Source organism: Oryctolagus cuniculus, chromosome X, assembly GCF_051225735.1.
Source record: "Oryctolagus cuniculus isolate XC-2025 breed Fujian yellow rabbit chromosome X, ASM5122573v1, whole genome shotgun sequence".
NCBI lineage: Eukaryota > Metazoa > Chordata > Mammalia > Lagomorpha > Leporidae > Oryctolagus > Oryctolagus cuniculus.
Window position 1 is genome coordinate 5,319,024 of NC_142888.1, and position 22,002 is coordinate 5,341,025.

General features: G+C 45.3%; 1 protein-coding gene across 19 annotated transcripts in view; it reads right to left on the minus strand.

The window, feature by feature from the left end:
• Nucleotides 1–22,002, minus strand: part of SH3KBP1 (SH3 domain containing kinase binding protein 1) — a 378,310-nt gene that overhangs the window by 108,526 nt on the left and 247,782 nt on the right. For all 19 annotated transcript variants that reach the window (XM_070067164.2, XM_070067168.2, XM_089324878.1 and 16 more), the window contains one exon: nucleotides 7,422–7,497. In XM_070067164.2, coding sequence (XP_069923265.1) covers nucleotides 7,422–7,497 — 76 coding nt within the window. The remainder of the gene's footprint in view (nucleotides 1–7,421; nucleotides 7,498–22,002) is intronic.

Sequence of the window (22,002 nt, forward strand, 5' to 3'; positions counted from 1 at the left end):
CAAGTAGCTCAGTTATGATTCAAACTCCCAAAAACCATTATTTTCATCTCTAAACGTTGAGAAATTCACATGATATTAAAAGCAGACTGTTAAAGAATTGAACTCACATGCCTACATCACATGACTCCCTTCAGCTGGTTTTATAATCTATTCAACAAAAAACAAAACAATTTAAACAAGCAAAAAAAAAATCTTCAGCTTAAAAAATAATAGCAGAACAAAAAGAATAAACCTATCGGCAAGCTGAGTACATACATGCAAGGAAAAAACATTCAACACAGGAGCTCAACAGTGTGGCAGGAAGCCTTCCCGAGTTGTCAGCAGTCCTGGAAAGTGTCAAATCACACCTAGACCGAGAATGCTCTCTTTTCTAAAAAATTACTTATTTACTTAGGGCCGGCACCATGGCACACGGGTCCAGCTGCCTTCTGCACTGCTAGCCTTCCACATGGATGCCGGTTCGAGTCCCGGTTGCTCAACTTCTGATCCAGCTCCCTAGTAAGGTGTCTGGGAAAGCAGTAGAAGATGGCCCAAGTGTTTGGGCCCTTGTACCTGTGTGGGAGACCCAGAAGAAGCTCCTGGCTTTAGATCAGCCCAGCCCTGCCCCAGCCGTTGTAGCCATTTGGGCAATGATGATGGAAGATCTCTCTTTGTCTATTTCTCCTTCTCTCTCTCTTTGACTCTGCCTTTCAAATAAATAAATAATTAAAAAAATTATTCCTCTGGGTCTCCCATGTGTGAGGGCACAAACCTGCACCTGTACGGGATCCCAGTATCGCAGGAGGCGGTTTAGCCCACTGTGCCACAATGCTGGCCCCTAGAATTTTCTTTTCCTTTGAGACACTATAACAGAAGTTTCAAGCTCAGATATACTTACTTTCACCAACATCCCAAACAGAAATTCTTTGATTCCAGTAAAAAGTGACATCCGAGACTCTAGTGGTTTATAATCCCTTACTCAGGACCTCTGGGGGATTTTTTCAGGTTTGAGAAAGAAAATATACTACACATACCATACAATATGCAACATCCCCAGCTGAGGTCTGGGGCTGCACTCAACCACTAAAACTCTGCAGCAAATGGATGACTAGTCACCCCAAGAAGGATAAGGACTACAAACAGGCACATGTTAGTTCAGAGGGAGTTTTAGCACTCAGGGAGTAATAAAAACCTTTTAGTTTTCAGAGTGTTTTGGATTGTGGAATTGCATATGAGGGTGTGGACTTCTATCACACTCTAGGTAGAAGAATAAGGTAAATACGACCAGTATTTTTTAAAAAAGATTTATTTTATTTATTTGAAAGACAGAGTTACAGAGAGAGGTAGAGACAGAGAGGTCTTCTTCCATCCACTGGTTCATTCCCCAGTTGGCTGCAATGGCTGGAGCTGCGCTGATCCAAAGCCAGGAGCCAGGAGCTTCTTCTGGGTCTCCCATGTGGATGCAGGGACCCAAGGACTTGAGCCATCTTCTACTGCTTTCCCAGGCCATAGCAGAGAGCTGGATCAGAAGTACAGAAGCCGGGACTAGAACTGGTACCCATATGGAATACCAGCGCTTCAGGCCAAGGCTTTAACCCGCTGTGCCACAGCGCCAGCCCCAAGACCAGTATTTGATTCTAAAGGAGCTTAGAATCAACTAGAGGAAATAAATCATGCATATGCAGTTTTTTACCAGCAACAGCAAGAACAGGAGGAGGCCGATGCATTCAGTTTAAAGCACAAGAGTATTAGAAATGGGGGAGGGGCCGGCGCTGTGGCCTAGTGGGTAAAGCCATAGCCTGCAGCGCCCGCATCCCATATGGGCACCGATTCCAGTCTTGGCTGCTCCACTTCCAATCCAGCTCTCTGCTATGGCCTGGGAAAGCAGTGGAAGATGGCCCAAATCCTTGGACCCCTGCACCTGTGTGGGAGACCCTGAAGAAGCTCCTGGCTCCTGACTTCAGATGGGCACAGCCCCGGCCGTTGAGGTCAGTTGGGAAGTGAACCAGCGGATGGAAGACCTCTCTCTCTCTCTCTCCCCCCCTCTCCTCCTCTCTCTGTGTCACTCTTTCAAGTAAATAAATAAATCTTAAAAAAAAAAAAAGAAATGGGGGAATAACTTCCCCAACAGGAGACTCGAGATCCTGTCTTTTTTTTTCCCTCAAACCTTTTATTTAAGGAATACAAACTTCATACATTTCGTAAGTACAACTTTAGGAACATGGTGATTCTTCCCACCATACCAGCCCTCCCACCCACTCTCCCACCCCTCTTCCTCCCTCTCCTATTCCCATTCTTATTTTTTTACTAAGATCTATTTTCAACTGACTTTATACACATATGGTTAACTGTATGTTAAGTAAGGAGTTCAACAAACAGTATGAAAACTGTCCTTAGAGGATGACAACTTCGTACATTGTTCAAGGACACTGCTCTGAGGTGTAGGACTGGGGTGTAGTCCCAAATCACTCCTGATGACAGGAATTATGTGGGGCACCTGTTCCTTGTGTATCTTCAGAGACCCCTTCCCTGTGGATTTGAACTTCCAGTCTGAGGTGGGACCCAGAGTCCTACCTACTGATTCACACCATCAAGGACACTACAAAGCCTCAGTCTAGGTCAGTGGGTCTCATGGTTGAGTGGGTTATCAGCCCCAGGTGGAGGGTATGCAAAAACACATGGCTGGGCCCAGCTCCAGGGTTTTGTAGGGGAGGGGTTGGCCTGGGGATTTGCATTTCTAACAAGTTCCCAGGTGTACCCACTGTAGTTGTTTCTGGAAACACTGTGAACACACCAGTCTAGTGATGGGATTGCGAAAGGTTTAGTGCTAGGAAGAGCAGAGCCACATGGCAGTGATGCCAGGACGGGTATGCCACAGGCTAGCGTTAGATGAGACCTCCAGTTCTGGCTGAGATGTGAGGAGCTAGGGCAAGTGGGGATGGTGAAATACATACTAAGCTCATCATTTATTCAGTAAGTAGTCATTGCATATCCACTGAGCACCAGGCAGGTGGGATGCAGCCATGCCCTTGTGCAGCTTACCACAGGCTACACCAGCTGTCTGAAACTGGGCCTCCATGGTTTGAATGTGTTCCCCCAAGGTTGGGTGTTGAAACTTAATCCTCAATAAAACAGTGTGGGAGGTGGTGCCTAATGAGAGGCATTTGGGTCATGAGAACCTCACCCCTCATGAATGGCCTGGCCCAGCTCCAGTTGTTGTGGGCATATGAGGAGTGAAACAGCAGATAGAAGATATCTCTCTCTCTCTCCCCCCCCCCTCCTCTTCCCCTTCCCTCCCCTCCCCTCCCTAATTCTGCCTTTCAAATAAAATAAATAAAATTCTTAAAAAAGACAGGGACAGAGAGATATAAAAGTTCTCCCGAGCACACACTGCAGCTATGAAGTGCCATGGCAACCTCTTTGATTATTGCTTTTTCTTTATAAAAAAAAAGATTTACTCATTTAATTTGAAAGGCAGAACAACACACAGAGAGGAGCAGAGAGAGAGAGAGAGAGAGAGAGAGAGAGATCGATCTTCCATCTGCTGGTTCACCCCCTAGATGACTTCAACAGTAGGTCTGAGCAAAGCTGAATCCAGGAACTCCATCCTGGTCTCTCACATTGGTGGCAAGGGCCCAAATACTGGGCCGTCCTCTACTGCCTTCCCAGGTACGTTGGCAGGGAGCTGGATCCAAAGTAGAGCAGCTGGGACTTGAATCAGCACTCAGATATGGGCCGCTGGTGTCACAAACAGTGACTTCATCCCCTGCACCACAACACTGGTCCCAGATTTCCTTTTCGTCCCCTGAGAAAATCTGTCTTCCAAAACCACAGGCAATCTGAAACTCTGCTCTTAGAAAATTATGTCAGTAAAAATGAACTGTTCCAGCCTTGCCCAAAGGAACTCCATCACTGTGAACCATGGCAGTAGCCTTGATTCCCAGCCCAAACCTCACACAAGGGGTTTCCAGACTGCAGCATCGTACATCTTTCTTAACTTGGTAGCCACCAAAGAAATAGGAACTGTTATCTTGCAGCCCAGATCGAACACCGAGCCCTTGCCACAGAGCCCTGCTTTGGGCCTATCAAAACACCACATCATTTACATTTTGCTAAATTCTACCCCTCATCAAAATCTGTTAACTATCTTGTTTTTCTTCTGTTTCCTGTAACATCCACAGCTCACTTGGTGTGCTGTCTCCCTTACTGCAAGAAGCCAATTAACTTGACTTTGTCAGCCTACAAATTTGTCCCTGGTGGTCTTAGGCTGCCTGGCCTACAGTAGTGACTCCAGAGAATAAAGTGTTCAACTGCACGAAACATTGACAAACACTGCTGGCCTCTCAGAAACCTGAAGACCCCGAAATGGGGTATTAGGTGAACGAATGCATCCTCTTCTTCCTGCTGGCTGACTGCTTAGGAGCGAGGGATCCAAGGCTGTGAGCTTTTAAAAGACGGACCAAGGCTGGCACCGTGGCTCACTAGACTAATCCTCCGCCTGTGGCGCCGGCACCCCAGGTTCTAGTCCCGGTCAGGGCACTGGATTCTGTCCCGGTTGCTCCTCTTCCAGTCCAGCTCTCTGCTATGGCCCGGGAGTGCACTGGAGGATGGCCCAAGTGCTTGGGCCCTGCACCTGCATGGGAGACCAGGAGGAAGCACCTGGCTCCTGGCTTTGGATCGGCGCAGTGCACCAGCTGTAGCAGCCATTTGGGGGGCTGAACCAATGGAAGGAAGACCTTTCTCTCTCTCTCTCTACCTCTGCGTGTCCAAAAAAAAAAAAAAAAGAAAAAAAAAGATGGACCAAGCTAAAGCCCAGTACATCAAAAGTCATTTCCAGCTTTCTGCTTGCTGCACTATCATTTATCATGAGTCTAGGGCACTTTTCTAGGCTGTGTGGTGGGGATTTCAAATAGAAGACAGAGCCTAGCCCCAGAGGATCCAACAACCCAATGACAGCAACGAGGCTCCATGTGCGACCGTCACAGAGCACAGTGTGATGGAGAAGGTGGCACGAGGGCCTTATTGTGAAAGCAGGTGCAGCTCAGTGAGGAAAACACAGCCTTTGGGCTGCGGTCAGAATGTACTCGGAAGCCTCATCTGCCCCTGTGCAAACTCTATCAAGGTGTTTTCTTTCCCAAATCTGCCTGTTCAGCAGACTTTCTGAATCTATAAGACTAAGCCATCTCCTCAGAAAGATGTTAAACGGCGCTTTCTTCTGGCTATTTTTCTATCCCAAGCAAGCTACAAATCTGCATCAATTGTAGTAAGAAAGAGGGAAACTCCAGATGTGGTAAGCTGGAGCACCTCAGGGCACTTCATTAGGAATATTTAGACAGTTTTCCCCTTGTTATGAAAATTATGGCAATCTGTTCCCCTGTGTGAGTTTCCAATGAAATTCAGTACATGAAAGCGGTCTTTTTGGAGGGGCTGGAGAATGTGGTTGTTTTAATAAATCCTGATCAGCTGAGCTTCACTTTCACTCAGGAAAACCAATGCCCACCCCCACCCCCCACGCCTTCCAATCATCCTGACTTATTCCTGATGAGGCCGGGTGTTATAGCCAAGGGGATGCTCATGCAGAAGGAGCCGCCCTCTACTGTTGGGCCATTTGCCTCATGGCTTTGTCTTCTGGCCAGCCCTCTGTGCCCTCCACCCGAACACAGGGAGTGCATCCCAGTCCAGGAGCAGGGCTGTGGTGGATGGAGATGTCACTACATGGAAATCGGGGGTGAACAATTACCCCCGACTCTGCTCCTGATGATGGCAGCCAGAAAATGTGTGAGGTGAGAGTGAACAATAGAAATCGGTGCCCTGGAGTCTATGAAAAATGCCTGTTGGTAAACAGCCCTCAAGGCTTCCCTGACAGTAATTCCCCTTCTCGCCTGGCCACCTAGTTACAGGCAAATTCACATCTACACCAACGCCAGCTTCTCATGTTCCTACAGAGTTGTCCGCACCCTTCCTTTTGTCTCCCTAGCCTGCTTCCCTGTAGTTTGCAAAGTTCCTATACAAGGAGTCCTAAAGCTCTTAGAACTGAATCCGACAACGAAGCTGCTGAGAGGAACCCCAGGGCTTTCTCTAGTACAATCTCTTGACTTGCAGACAATGAGGGAGACCAGAGAAACCAAAATGTCTGCCCAAGGTCACAGGGCTAACTAATAACAGAAGTGGTCCTCATGACTTGCAACTAAACGCTCCGCCCAACCCTGGTCAAATCACTTTTCGTCAGGAACCCATCCCCTCACCATGATGCTTATAGGACTGAACGAGGTATGGGCTAGAGCCAGAATTTGCTTAGAGCTGTGCCCTTTCTTGGCCCCAGGAAGCCCATCTTAGCCCCCAGAATTATGCAAAAACCACGTTGTCCAATGAAGTCACCACCAGGCACACGTGGCTATGGAGCACTGGAAATGTGGCTACTCTGCATTGCGTATGACATATGTATAAATATACACAGGACTGTGAAGACTTTTCATGAGGACACAAGCAAGTATCTCATTTAATAATCTTATATAGATTACATGTTGAATCATAATATCTGGATATAATGAGCTAAAATACATTAAAATGAAGTTCAACTCTTTCTTTTTTAAATGTAGTTTCTAGAAAACGGAACACTACTCATGTTGCTCAAATGACATTTCTGTTGGCAAGCACTGTTCTGAAACCCTGATAGCCATCTCCATCCACTCAATCCTTCCTAAAGGACTTGAGTCTCCTGCATGCACACATTATAGAGGTTCAAGCACAGATGTGTTGAGGAGGCCAGTGAGAAGTCAAGGGTGGCTAGTGCTGGCTGAGTGCTTAGGTATCTCTGACTTGAAGGTCCATGGATCCCTAAAGAACTTAGATTCTCTAGAATCTTTCTGCTACCCAAACTACCCCAAGTTACTCTCTAAATATGGATAAGGCCTAGCTCTGTATCAAATGGGCAGGATATATGGTATGTGTGTGTATACATATATACACACATATACATATATATGTATATATACAATGTGTGTGTGTGTGTGTAAATATATATATAGGCTCAGTTACTAGGACACATTGGCTTCTATCTGCCTATCCACCTGCCCATATTTCTATCCTTCTGACACTCCAACTTTTTATCCCTTCTATCTATCTATCTATACACACATATATATACAAATATGTGTATATATACATATATATAAACACACATATATGTGTATATATGTATATGTATGTGTGTGTGTATACACGCAAATAGGAAGAAATAATTGGAAAGAACCATTTTACATAAAAAAATTGAGAATTCTATATCTAAGTTGGCCCATCCTAATGGTAAGGATATAATGAAATATTTGTGTGCATTTTTATGATATGTTTGAAAAAGCTGTCAAGATTATAGAAAAGCATTTCAGTGACTGGAAAACCCTTAACTGTTTTCCTCTGTAAAATGGATCAATCAGGAAACTCACTCTTTGTCCTGCTGTCCATTTCAGTTTTCGAGGAGTCTGGAGTTGCTGCAGTTGGAGGTAACTTCTTCCCGATAGTCTGGTGAGGAGAAAAGATAATTTTACTTATCAGGATGATTCTCTCCATGAAGCAAAGGACTAAAATCAAGATCGTAACAATGAAAATGCTCAAAATTGGTTCTAAAAGCCACCTACTGCTCTGGGTATTGGATGCTGCCCTTTAATGGATGTGGCCTTTAATGACAAACGAGGGGACACTCAATAACAAGAGCTTTTTCCTTATAGGCACTCAGTACCTTTCATTCTCATTCCTCCTTGATGCTCATTCAAAGGCTATTCTTAGATGAGAAAACCATTTTATTTCCTTCAATTTATGAGAAGCTGATGAAGTCTATGGAGGTACAACACCTGGCTCAACGGAACCACTTAAAAGTAACTGCAGAGTGGAAGATGGAAGTGAGAGGGAAGGGTCAAGGGCAGGAAGGGACAAAAGGTTGGAGTGTCAGAAGGATGGGCAGGTGGACAGGCAGATAGAAGCCAAGGTGTCCATGGTAACTGGGCCTGTGATCCCCTCCTCCCCGCACCACCAAATCTAAGATTCCACCTCACGGGGTGTGAGCAAATGCCCTCATATCTCCCAGGACAGGTCTACCTGCCCCTGTGAAATGAACACAGTTCCCTTTCTACAAGTCTTTTAAACAATCCTCCAGGGCTTTGAAAAAGTCCAATGCTCAAGACGCGACATGCCTATTAACTAGTTGAAAATAGATTATGAATTTTTTAACTTGAAGTGAATTTTTTAACTTGAAGTGAATTTTATCTTCCATCATTTACGGACTGTCCACAAAGAAGACTGGATATTGTCTCTGCCTCAAGGTACTCCTGAAAACAAAGGCAACTCAGCAGCTCTAAAGCAAAATAAACAAACACATGAGCCAGCCCAATGGTTCCAAAGGTTCCATCTGCCCCCACTGTTCTCCTCTGTCACCACACACGTGGGACTGGGATAGACGCTGGAGGAAAATGTCTAATGACACCAAGCCAAGATCCATCACAACCAAGTAGCCAGGTAAATTAACTCCCCTGACAAGCAAGGGTTTTTAGCCACTGGGAAAGCAAGCATCTCTGCCTCTTGAGCACACGAAGAGGAACGAACTGCGTGATTCCAACACCAGCATGGCAGGGGGTGGTGCTTGGCCTAGCAGTTAAGCTGTCCATGTCCCACATCAGAACGCCTGGGTTTGAGTCTCAGCTGCACTCCCAACTCCAGCTTACGGCGCAGGCAGCAGTGATGACCCAAATGGCTGGGCCCCTGACAGCCATGTGGGAGATGTGCATTGAATTGCCTGCTCCCAGCTTTGGCCTGGCCCTGGTCCAGAACCAGCGTTTACGGGCATCTGAGGAATGAACCAGCAGATGGGAGAACTCTTCCTTGGTTAGTTTGTGTGTGTGTGTCTCTCTCTGCCTCTCAGATTAAAAAAAAAACAAAGTCAAAGTGTTAGTTTTGTTGAAATAAAATGGATTGTCCACAGTTTTTAATTTGAGAAAATTCTTCATGGTTCAAACGTTGAAACTAACATTAAATAGGAATAAATCACAGAAAGAGGATCAGATAAATCAAATCTTCAGCCTGTCATGAATCTTTAAAAACATTTGTGACAGAAAGCCTTTACATTTTACACAGTGACATTTTTATTTAGTGCTGTAGGGCTTTCTATATTGGATAAAAAATGAAACCCCAATTAATATGCCACCCCTCAGCTGCTGCTACAAGTACTCAAACTAATAATATTTTATGATCCCAGGGAAACATCAGAGGGAAAAAGCTCGCTGTCGTTCTGCCATAAGGTCAAACGATGAAAAACTCATCTTAGGAGAATCTTGAAAAACGAGGCCTCGACAGTAAAAATGGAAGCTCTCGAAACATCGCTCCGTGCATGTGTCTGCTCACACTTCCAGCAGCACCCCCGACAAGCTCTTTCTCTTTCCCTTTTGGGGACCAGAGTAAGGTATCACCAGTGAGAACACAGTAGCAAGAAGAAAACAACCAACCAGGAGCTGGGCTATCCCTGACAGTGGAAGGAGCAAATCAGGAAATGCAATAGGAAATACTATTCCCAGTCCTGACTTGGCTTGCTTTCCTGGAGGAGGAAAAAACAACAACAACAAAAAAAAACCAAAAAACCACGAGCCCTAGAGTGGTTTACAGAGACCTTTACAGAGACTTTTGCAGGCCGTGTCTTCTTACAACTTCCCCTTCTTTGGGGAAGTACTGCTCTTCCCCTCTGAGGTCCTGGGCTACCAGAACACCCAAGCAAACAGACATCAAGAAAGACAAGCAGTTCAGTACACTTATTTCAGTATACAAAGGCATGAAAACACAAAGCTTACTCTGCTTTTTTCTCCTCACTACTTCTGAAAACACAGCACACTGGCGTCTTTGAAGGTCCCAGCGACAGGAGTGATGCTGAAGCTGATCTTTTGCTGGGATTACTGGACTTTAAATCCTCCTCTCTCCTTCGCAGGCCATGATTCAAACTCTAGAGAAGGGCAGGTCCTTCCCCTTTCAGAGTGGTCTCGCAGGTGTTCTAAGGATGGGAACTGTCCTCTCTCTATATATAGGACCTAGGCCCAGAGAAGTGTGGGCCTAGACCAGGGGCACCTGAGAACCTGTTAGTAAAACAGATTCCCAGGCCCCACCCCAGACTGTCTCAATCAGAAACTCTGGGGATGGTGCCCAGCAGTCTCGGTGGGGACACACCCTCCATGGAATTCTGATGCATGCTCAAGTTTAGAAACCACCAACTTAGATGTAGGAGAGATTCCATTAGTATTAGTCAAATGGCTTTTCCTAGGTTCAAAACTCAGGGGTGTATTCTCATATCTACACAAATTATAAAATACTATGTCCACTCTTCTTCCTCTCTTCTCTCTCCTTTTCCACCAAATGCCTCCTACTGTCTCTACTCTCACTGGCATAAGAACTTGACATTGCTACTAATCAAGCCATTTAAGAGAGGATCTTAAGTTTAGTAGAGCAGACAATGGGACAAAATCACTGAGAATAAAACAGGAGAGTACAGTTAGTGAGCCCCTTTAGCAAAGGAGACTTGCAGGAGGGCGGGGGTGGACAGATTGAAGAAGGGGGGAGAGGGAAGGGAGGAAGGAGGGTGCGAGGCTTGTAGTGGCTACAGAAGAGCATACAGGCTCTCTACGTGTGGTTTCCTCAGCACAACACTGACTTTCTCGCCCTCCTAGGTGCCGTGAGGAAGGTGGCTTATCCAGGACAAGCACGAGCCCGGCATTCGGGCTGAGTGGACACTGCTCAGGAGCCGGCCCATCTGCCCCGAGAGACCTGCAAGCAAGCCCCTTGCACCACATGCCTAGAGAAGGCAGTCTCAGGTTCTGCTCCCTGGCTCGGCTCCGTGTTTCCTCCTCCCTCCTTGCGGTAGCTGGACGTGTCACAGTCTACGTGTATGCTAGTCTTGTCTGCTTGACCGGAACTCAGAAACGGTCTGAGAGTGGATGTGCACACGGCGGGGCGTCTGGAGCGGAAAGCTGTGCCGCAGGACTACTGCTGGGGCTCTTCCCCAGCACGCCCTAATCACCGGGCTGGGGCCGACTTCTGTCTTTCTTACATCCCGCCCTCTAACTTAAAATCTAGCTTTTCAGGCTGGCGCCGCGGCTCACTAGGCTAATCCTCCACCCTGCGGCGCCGGCACACCGGGTTCTAGTCCCGGTCAGGGCGCCAGATTCTGTTCTGGTTGCCCCTCTTCCAGGCCAGCTCTCTGCTGTGGCCCGGGAGTGCAGTGGAGGATGGCCCAAGTGCTTGGGCCCTGCACCCCATGGGAGACCAGGAGAAGTACCTGGCTCCTGCCATCGAATCAGCGCGGTGCCCCAGCCGCAGCGCGCTGGCCGCGCCGGCCATTGGAGGGTGAACCAACGGCAAAGGAAGACCTTTCTCTCTGTCTCTCTCTCACTGTCCACTCTGCCTGTCAAAAAATAAAATAAAAAAAATCTAGCTTTTCAAAATAACTGATCCAAAAATCCCATTTCTTTGAACATGTAATGACAAGTCACTCTCCCTTTACCTTCCTGCCGAAAGTACTAAATAAACTTTCGGAGGAAGGGGTTTGTACAGTGAGAGTACTGCTGATACTGCTAGTTCTACAATATCCAGCAATACAGCCCAGGACAGATAAACACCATACAATTTTACTGAGATCAGGAGCAAGTAACTTTTTCCCTTTTTTGTGCCCAAATGAAGGAACTAATGCCTGCACTCACTGGATTCAAGGCCAGGGGAATCCAGTTTCTGAATGACTGTTTCCTAATATATCTGTCTCTCTTTGCGACTACAGAATGTGAGACCAGGACCCTGCACAAATTAATTGCATAAAAGCATTCCTCCGACCTTATTCTACTGGAGATGCAAACTCTTTAGAGTGGAAAAAGAAAAAAAAAAGCAGTTCCTAATTATGGGACAACGTTAAGGAGAAGGAAGCTTAAGGCCCATCTCTGAAAGTCTCCTCTCCCAGAATACCACACAGAACTCTCGCATCACAATGGCAACCAGGGCCAGTGGGTAGCAGGAGAAGGGAGAGAGAACCCTGCACTCTATCAGCAGGCAAAGCCCCCTGTCTGTGGACCAGGCTTTCTAGCAGCTCTTCTATGACAGAATGATGGGCTGAAAAGCTACACATAAGCTATTACTCAAGTGCTCATACGATGCCAAACACAAGAGATGACTTCAAACAGCTGGCAAAAGCCAAGAACAAGGCTGGCTTTTTGATGGTATGCCTTTTACAATCCTCATATCTGACAGTCCTCCTTCCCTGTCAGTTCACCACAGATTTCTTAAGTGCCCATTCAACATGACGTAGGAAACCAGATAAAAAGACAGGAGGAAGCTGAACATCACTGTGAACACTGAAACAGCAATTTGTGGCAATGGTTCCCAAGAGCGTTGTGTTGATGGGTGTCCCACCTCTGCTCATAGGACACAGAGACGCACCTACAAGATACAGAGATGAGAGGAGGGATGCAGCATGACCTACATATGGCCAGATCTGAAACTGCCATTTTCATTTCCTACCCTAAGGTAGAAACACCCCCCACACCTCCCCCCAAAAAATGGCTTGTAAGACTCAGTAGAAACATTTTATATTTGGGAGCCAGAGTTGTGGCATAAAGGGTTAAGTTGCTGCTTGCGACATGGGCATCACATATCAAAGTGCCAGTCAGACAACTGGCTGCTCTGCTCCCAGTCTAGCTTCCTGCTAATTCACCTTAGAAGGCAATGGAAGATGGCCTAAGGACATGGGCCCTTGCCATCCATGTTGGAGACCAGGATGGAGTTCTGGCTCCCAGCTTTAGTCTGGGCCAACCAGTTACAGCCTTTTGGGAAATGGAAGAGCTCTCTGTCAGCCTGCCTCTCCCTCCCTTGCTCCCTCCCTCTCTCTCATTGCTCTGCATTTCAAATAAACAAACCTTTAAAGTCATTTATTGCTGCATGCCCCCTTCATGAATCCCTATGACTGATCGCAATGTAAAAAGTCTTCTTGGTTCTCAGCAGGGAGTGGCAGGAGCAGAGCAAAAGGCCTGCGGGCCAGCTCATAGCAGAGTCAGCACAGAACGAGGACAAAGACGTGTCCTTACAATGAAGCGCCTTGTATGCAAGCACTGGAAGGCTTTTCTATTCACGGGGACATTTACATTAGCAACTATCAATTTGCCTGCATTTGGTGGGCCCAGCTCAAACTCTCTGAGAACAACACAAGGTGTGCCAGAGTAAGACAACCCTAAATTCTAAAAACAAAACATATGGCACAATAAAATAAACTACTTGATGTGTAGCTCCATTCCAGGAGCAGAGTCGACTTTCACAACACCTCCCAGGTCACCATGGCAGTTCCCACTTCTCCAAAGGGACATGCCTCATAGCCCAACTTTAAAATTTTTTTAAGTTTTCATTCTTAATTTATACATAATAATGTATATATTTATAGGCTGGCGCCGCGGCTCACTAGGCTAATCCTCCGCCTTGCGGTGCTGGCACGCCGGGTTCTAGTCCCGGTCGGGGCGCCGGATTCTGTCCCGGTTGCCCCTCTTCCAGGCAAGCTCTCTGCTGTGGCCTGGGAGTGCAGTGGAGGATGGCCCAAGTCCTTGGGCCCTGCACCCCATGGGAGACCAGGAGAAGCACCTGGCTCCTGCCTTCGGATCAGCGCGGTGTGCCGGCCATGGTGGCACAAAAAAATAAATAAATAAATTGCATATATTTATGGTGTACAGCATGATCTTTTTTTTTTTTTTTTGACAGGCAGAGTGGACAGTGAGAGAGAGAGAGACAGAGAGAAAGGTCTTCCTTTGCCGTTGGTTCACCCTCCAATGGCTGCTGTGGCCAGTGTGCTGAGGTCTGCGCACCACGCTGATCCGATGGCAGGAGCCAGGTGCTTCTCCTGGTCTTCAATGCGGGTGCAGAGCCCAAGCACTTAGGCCATCCTCCACCGCACTCCCGGGCCACAGCAGAGAGCTGGCCTGCAAGAGGGCAACCGGGACAGAATCCGGCGCCCCGACAGGGACTAGAACCTGGTGTGCCAGCACCGTAGGCAGAGGATTAGCCTAGTGAGCCACGGCGCCAGCCAACGTGATGTTTCAATACATGTAATACACTGCACAGTGTTCAAGTTGGGATAACCAGCATATTCATCACCTCACACAGATGTCATTTCTTTGTGATAACATTACAGATCCTCTTCTAGCTACTTTGCAATACACATTATTTTGTATAGTCACTCTACTGCAGAACAGATCAGAATTTGGTCTTCCTCTCCAAGTGTAACTTCATACCCATTGACCAAACTCTCCTTGCTCCTCTCCCTGTATTCCCTCCCCAGCCTCTGGTACCCATTGTTCTACTATCTTATCTAAAAAAGTCAATCTCATAGGAATTTCACATATGACTGAGAACATGCAGTATTTCTCTTTCTGTGTCTGGCCTACTTTATAATGTTCTCTGGTTTAGCATGTTGTTGTAAATGACACGATTTCATTTTTTCATGGCTGCATAGTATTTCACTGGGTATATATACTACATTTTCTTTATCTATGCATCCATCAATGGACTCTAAGGTTGATTCTACATCTTAGCTATTGTGAACAGTTCTGTAAATAAACAGACATGCAGGTATTTCTTAGACATACTGAGTGTCTTTCTTTTGGATATACACCAGTAGTGGGATTTCTGGATCGTATGATAATTTTAGTTTTAATTTTTTCAGGAATTAGGTTATTTCCCATAATGGCTGCACTAATTTACATATGTACAAATGGTATACAAAAATTCCCCTTTCTCCACATCCTTGCCAATATTTATTGTTTTTTTTTTGTTCTTTTTAATAATAGTTACTCTAACTAGGGTGAGGTGACATCTCAATATCATTTCCATTTGCATTTCCAAATAAACATGCGAATTTAAGATCTCAAAACCATGAACCTACCAGCAGAAAATCTAAGAGAAACCTTTAATGACATTCGACCAGGCAAGACTTTTTTTTGGATAAGACCTCAAAGGCACAGAAACAAAAGCAAAAATAGAAAAACGGGATTATATCAAACTCAGAAGGTTCTGCACGGCAAAGGGAACAAAGAACATAGAGACAACCTACAGAATGTGAGAAATTATTTGCAAACTACACACCTGAGAAGGAGCTTACATATCTTGAAAATATAAAGAGCTCAGAAAACTCAAAAGGAAAAAACAAAACCAAAAAACCTTGATTAAAAATGGGCAGAAGGCCAGAATAAATACTTCTCAAAGGAAGACATACATATGGCTAAAAATTATTTGGAAAAATGTTCATCACTAGTCACTAGAGAAATGCAAATCAAATTCACAGCCCATTTTTAATCTTGGCTACAAGGAAAAATAACATTCAAAAAGTAATTTTCTAGGGGCTAGTGTAATGGCATAGCAGCTAAAGCCACTGCCTGCAACACTGGCATCCCATATGGGTGCACCAGTTCATGTCTTCGCTGTTCCACTTCTGAGCCAGCTTCTTGCTAAGTGCTTGGGACCCTGCTATCCATGTAGGAGACTTGGAAGAAGTTCCTGGCTCATGTCTTTCTTCAGCTTGGCCCAGCCCCGGCTGTTGTGGCCAACTAGGGAGTGAATCAGTGAAAACATCTCTGTCTCTCCCTCTTGCTCTGCAACTCTTTCAAATAAATACAAGAATCCTTAAAAGAGTAATTTTCTAATTATGAAATTTGGTATAAGTCTTAAGAGTTAGTCACATGATACTCATATTTCCTTTGTTGTGCTGAAAAGTCCGAGAGAATTTACACTGTATTAACCCCCTTTCCTCTTCACAGTTCAAGACCTTGCCAGATTCACAGCTGCTTTTGAAGCGTCTGTCACGTCTATCACACTTGGCGGTTTAGCTACCATTCTCACTGCTTCTCTTCAGAAATAGAGCCCTCCCTGAGAACAAAACCCAGATGTTCATTATTCTCTTACCTGCACAAAGAGGTCGGCAAGCGGCTGTTGAATGGAGCAGGGAGTCTGGGGACTCCATCCATTCGCCCTTAGTCCCAGTATTAGCATCTACCTCACGGTCAAAGGAGAGGAGATGTCCTCCATGTCTCCTGCAGCCCTAGCCTCTCAGTCACTCTCACATATCAGCTCTTTCCAGCCTGCTCGCTGGTAACAGGGCACTGTCCAGGATGTCTTCCAAGCTACTGCGGTCCTCGTCTCTTCTCCTCTTGTTCTCACACACAGCCCCCGGGCCCGTATTCATCAGAAAGAAGAATCTAATCCTAGCAGGTTTCTGCCAGAAACCTCTTTGTCTATGACCTCCGAATATTCTTATCAGCTTACTCCCTCACAGTCTCTCAAGTTCCTGTGTATTATGATCAAAAGATCCTCACTTAGATAGGTCATTATCACCTAGATGTGTGTGTGTATATATATATATATATATACACACACACACTCTCTCTCTCTCTGTCATGAAATCAATTTCCAAAGTACGCACTTCTACAATGTTTTACCTACTAACCAACCAATCACCAAAACATCTAATTCCATAATTTGGTAAATTTGAGAAACGATGACTACTTGGTCTAATCAATGCACTGTGGCTCTGAGAAGTCCTGTAATTAGTTTCACTTTTTCCAGAACTTAATCTCAATGTATTCCAAGCTTAGGTGACCAGAGAATTTCTACTTCTTGTGACACCCATTAACACATCACAAGAATGAGTAGTCAGTGAAACAGCTGGGTGCTCATCACCACCCTCCCTTCCTCTCCATCTCACCACTTGGAACTCACCGCTGGTCACCCTCTGTATCTTCCCATCTAAGCCATCATCAAGGCCCTGCTTTCAGACTCATCTCTTTCTCTTTGACCTCACTCTGGAGCCTCATTACCTTCACAGGGATTATTTCAGTAGTTTTCTATCCTCAGATTCCACCTACCTCATTTGATCTCCCCTAAATCTCAACTTTTAATTACTCTCCATCAACACCCAATATCGTACCCATGCCAAAGCACCCAGAATATACTGCTTCTTGTTCATGTAAATCCCCAAAGTCCGGAAGAAATCTGAAGGTTCACTTCTAATTGCTTTCTGTATCTCCAACTACCCACATCTTCCACTTGAGCTCCTCAGACTAATTAGCAAACTTTCTCTGAATACAAAATACATGATTCATCTAATATTCTTCCATCAAGTCCTTCCACGGTTTACTCTTTCAGTCTGTACATCTCTCATTTCACTTACCATATAATACGGAGTCTGTTTTATGTCTGGGTCACACACACACACACACACACACACACACACACGAACACTTGGGTGTATTGGTAGCATTTGAGCCAAATTCCATCATTTACTGTGCACTTTAACTTCTGCCAAGATCTGATCATTTGGTTCATTTGTTGGCTTTGTGAACACAAGAGATCATGTCCTAAAAAACTGGAGAGAACCATGCCGCACAGTCACAGGAGGGATAAGATTGGCTCTTTGTTAAAGCAAAAGAAAAATTTTCAATGTTAAGTGGGAGCTTCCGTTTGTGCCAGGGCAATTCAGTGTTGAAGACAGAATCAAAATCTACTTAAGTGCTCAAGGCGTGGACAGTATACATGCAGATGATATTAAAACTCACAGATAGCCAGCCAGTGCCGCGGCTCACTAGGCTAATCCTCCACCTGCGGCGCCTGCACCCTGGGTTCTAGTCCCGGTTGGGGCACTGGTTCTGCCCCAGTTGCTCCTCTTCCAGTCCAGCTCTCTGCTGTGGCCCGGGAGGGCAGTGGAGGATGGCCCAAGTGCTTGGGCTCCTGCACCCGCATGGGAGACCGGGAGGAAGCACTCGGCTCCTGGCTTCGGATCGGCTCAGCGCCGGCCTTGGCGGCCATTAGGGGAGTAAACCAAAGGAAGGAAGACCTTTTTCTCTGTCCCTCTCTCTGTCTAACTCTGCCTGTCAAAAAAAAAAAAAAAAAACTCATAGATGGGAGTCTTCCAAACGCCGGAGAGTACATAAACATATTGTATATATTCTACCCCATTTCTGAGAGAAGAGACTACATGCAGTTTTGCTGTAGGATCGATCATCTTATTCCTAGAGGATAAACACGCCACAGTAAATTTTCACGTCATATATTACTTGGGCAAAACACAACTTGCCATTATATTTTGAGACCATTTTTCACTGTTGTGACAGATGATAAAAGGAAAGCACAAACATTCCTTCTACCAGAGGATTCCTTTCTTATGCTCTGATTAACAATGCCCTTCTTTTTAGATGCATTTGAAGCATTTACAAAGAGTTACGGAAGGGAGAGAAAAAGATGGTACAGCAGCACTGAGTACTGTGAAGCTGGTTGGGGTTTGGTCATCGGCTGCTTCAGCAACGGAGCCTGCCGTACACACACGGCCCAAGTCCTAATTTTCCTAGGAGGGAGTTCTATGAACGCAATAAACATACAAAGATCCTTCCCAGATCTAAAAAATATTTTTATTTACTCAATCATGACACAATAAAGGTTACTCCCCTTACCTGGGGATGGCACCTCCTCCACAAATATTTCTGAGTCCCATCTCAGCTTTAAGATGCAACAGCAGTCCAGCTGGCTAAAGATGGCACCTTGCAGTGGTGTTTTTAATTGACAAGCATCCCACACTTTTCATATTGTACAGATACTTGCTTTCTGTGTACCCCTACAATGAAGGTTTGCTCACTCATTCATTCGGCAATCTTTTCTGGAACCAGCATGAACCTCAATCGAGGCTGGATGCTGCACGTACAAAGATGAACTAGGCAGAGTCCTGGATCGTTAGTGAGCTCAAAACGTAGCAGCAAAGGCAAGCTCATTAACAAAACATCACAGGGCAAAGGAACAAACACTACAATAAAGGTGTGCACAGAAGAGGGAAAAAAGGAGCCCTGAGCGCCCGGCATGAAGAAACAAACCTCACGGCAGCCATGAGGCTTGAATGAGTCGGAAGGATGAGTAGCCATCTGCCAAGCAGAGAATGGTAGAAAGGGACTTCCAGCCGAAGAAAAGTGAGAAGCAAGGCAAGATGTGTGCGGGGAATGGGAAGGGCACCCTCCCAGCACAGGATGGGGACTCACAGACAGCAAAGGGTTTGCAGTGGCTGGGTGGCAGATGGGGGTGGGGAAGAAGCCAGTAAAGTAAGTTAAGGGCAATGTTATAGTTTGTGTTTTACCTTAAAGGCACATGGCTGCCATGCAATGTAAACATAGGTGCGGCATGATCAAACTTGTGACTTTAAGACCAAGGACCTGGTGGTATCAGGAGGAATGAAGAAGAAAGGACAGGAGAGTGCTATCGTTTGAATAGGGCTTGGCCCCTCTAAGTCTCTTGCTGAAATCTGACAGCCACTGTGACCGTGTTGTGTGGTGACGCCTTTAGGGGGTGGGTAGGTAGTTAAGAGAGATTAATGCCATTCTCAGGGGACTGGGTCAGTTCTCACAGGAGAGAGTGCTCACTCTTGCAGGACTGAATTAATTTTGGTGAGAATGGGTTGTTATAAGGCAAGTCCAAGTCCACTCTCCTTTGCATGGGCTTGCTTGTGCCATGTTATGTCATAGGATGAGACTCTCATCAAAAGCCAAACAGTTGCTGGCACCATACTCACAGATTCCCCAGCCTCCAGAATCATGAGCCAAAATAAGTTTCTATTCTTTATAAATCACCTGGTCTTGAGTATTCTGTTACAGTAACAGAAAACAGAGTGAGAAGAAGGTTGACACAATAATCTAATCTGAAACTAAGGATGAAGAAAGAAGTTTGAGGAAATATTTAACTGCCTATGCACCCAAAGTTCATAATCACCACAAGGATAGATTGGTGATTGTCAAGTGCTTTGAATACGATTGCAAAATTCCCACTCTGTTATGCCTGCCACATAATTACTGAGTGTAAAGCAAGTGGCAACAACAATAATAAGTTCAGACTCTGATTAGAAAATCAAAGATACAGGGACTCAAGGAAATACTATGGAGACTCTAACTTAATGGAAAGAGTCAGAGTGAACAAGTGTCTCAGCACCCTGGTGCTGGTGTGGAAACATTTAGCGGAAGATTCACAGACCTGTGATCATTTTAAATGGTTAGCTTCCTGTTAACACACCAACCAAACTATGATGTGAAAAGCACAATGTGTTTTCAAAACAGACACAAGAGAAGCTCCTGACACATGAGAGAAAGCATCTTTCTAACCTGACAAATGTAAAGTGAACACTTCAGTTGCATGTGTCTCCAAACACTGTGTGAACTAAAGACAAAAATGAGAAGAAATGGCCAGGGACACTTTTCTGTCCTCAGAGTAGGGAAGGGAAATCAAAGCGTCTCAATCAGGAAACAGGTAATACTCACTAAGAACAATGCTTCTTTTTCAAATAAAACTGCTACTTACAAGGCTACTTACATAGGACACAATGAAATATTATTCAGCCTTAAAAGGAAAAATCCTGACACAGGCTACCACATGGCTGAACCTGGAAGACATTATGGTGAGTGACACAAGCCAGTCACAGAAAGACAAATACTAAAAGACTTCATTTACATGCAGTACCTAGAGTAGCCACATTCACATAAACAGATGAGAGAAGCACAGTCATCAGGGGTTGGGGGCTAGGAAGGAACTGGAAGTCAGTGTTTAGTGGGTCCAGAGTTTCAGATTTACAAATATGAAGAGTTCTAGAAGTGTGTGGTGGTGATGGCTGCATAACAATGTGAATAGATTTAACGCCACTCAACTGTGCACTCAAGAATGGGTATGATGGTAGATTTAATGCTACGTTAGAGCATGTTACTCCTTCTCTACGTCCCTCTTTCTGACTAGGAATGTTGACTAGCATGGAAAAAACCTGCTCATGAAGTTCTGATATCCCAATACTTGACATTCAACCACAGAATCATCAGAGAGGTGGAGAATATCTAACGAGGTGAGTCAAAGAAACCCACCTTTCCCCAGAAGCTTCCCATCTCGGAGCTACCTGCTGGGTCTACACAGGTATTGTTTGAAACACTCCTTCTAATGCCACAAAAGATCATCTATTGGGGTTGGTGCTGCGGTGTAGTGCGTAAAGCCACCGCCTGCAATGCCGGCATCCCGTATGGGTGCTGGTTTGTAGCCCTGCTGCTCCATTTCAAATCCAGTTCCCTGTTAACGTGTCTGGGAAAGCAGCAGAAGATGACCCAAGTTTTAGGCCCCCTGCTACTCCCACGGGAGGCCTGGAAGAAGCTCCTGGCTTCAGATTGATGTAGCTCTAGCCATTGCAGCCGTTTGGAAAGAGAACCATCAGATGAAAGATCTCTGTCTCTCCCCTCTCTCTGTAAACTCTGCCTCTCAAATAAATACCTTTTTTTAGGGGAAAAAAAAAGCTAGGTTATTCCATAAAGATGATCTCTATATCTGGCTGACACAAAATAGGTTTGGCTTTAATACTGCAGAACTCATTTTCTACTTTCATCATCTGCTCCACAGATTCACAAAAAATAACAGTTATCCTTTTTCGAATCATCTGGACAGCCTTAATTTATGGGAAAAGGGCGGGGAAAATTGTATCACAAGTTACTTAGGAAGGCTCAATGATATTATATTTATAACCTGCTTTTATTAGAAAGAATGAGTTCAGGCCACATACTGATTCTAAAAGAGGAGTTTCTGAAATACAGCTGGAGGCCAGGGAGACATTTGGTACACCTTCTAGACATACAGCAGAATTCTTAGATGACCCAAAGGTATTTCAAGAATAGAGATCCCCAATGAGAGATGAGATTAAGCACAGGACACTCCACTTACTAGATAGTAAGACACACTTATAAGAGGTAAAATCATAATGTGTGCCTTCCATGAAAATATCCTCGATGCCAACGGCTAGAATTCTCTCTCATCACCCTTATGTTCCTACCGAACTTGCTTTGGATTTTTAGAACAGCACCCACTGCTCTCTACCTTGGATTTCTGGCTACTGACCTGTGTGTCCGTTATATCTACTAGAATGGAAGCACTGGAGGCAATGGCTGTGCTTGGTTATCTTTGTATCCTTCCAAGTCC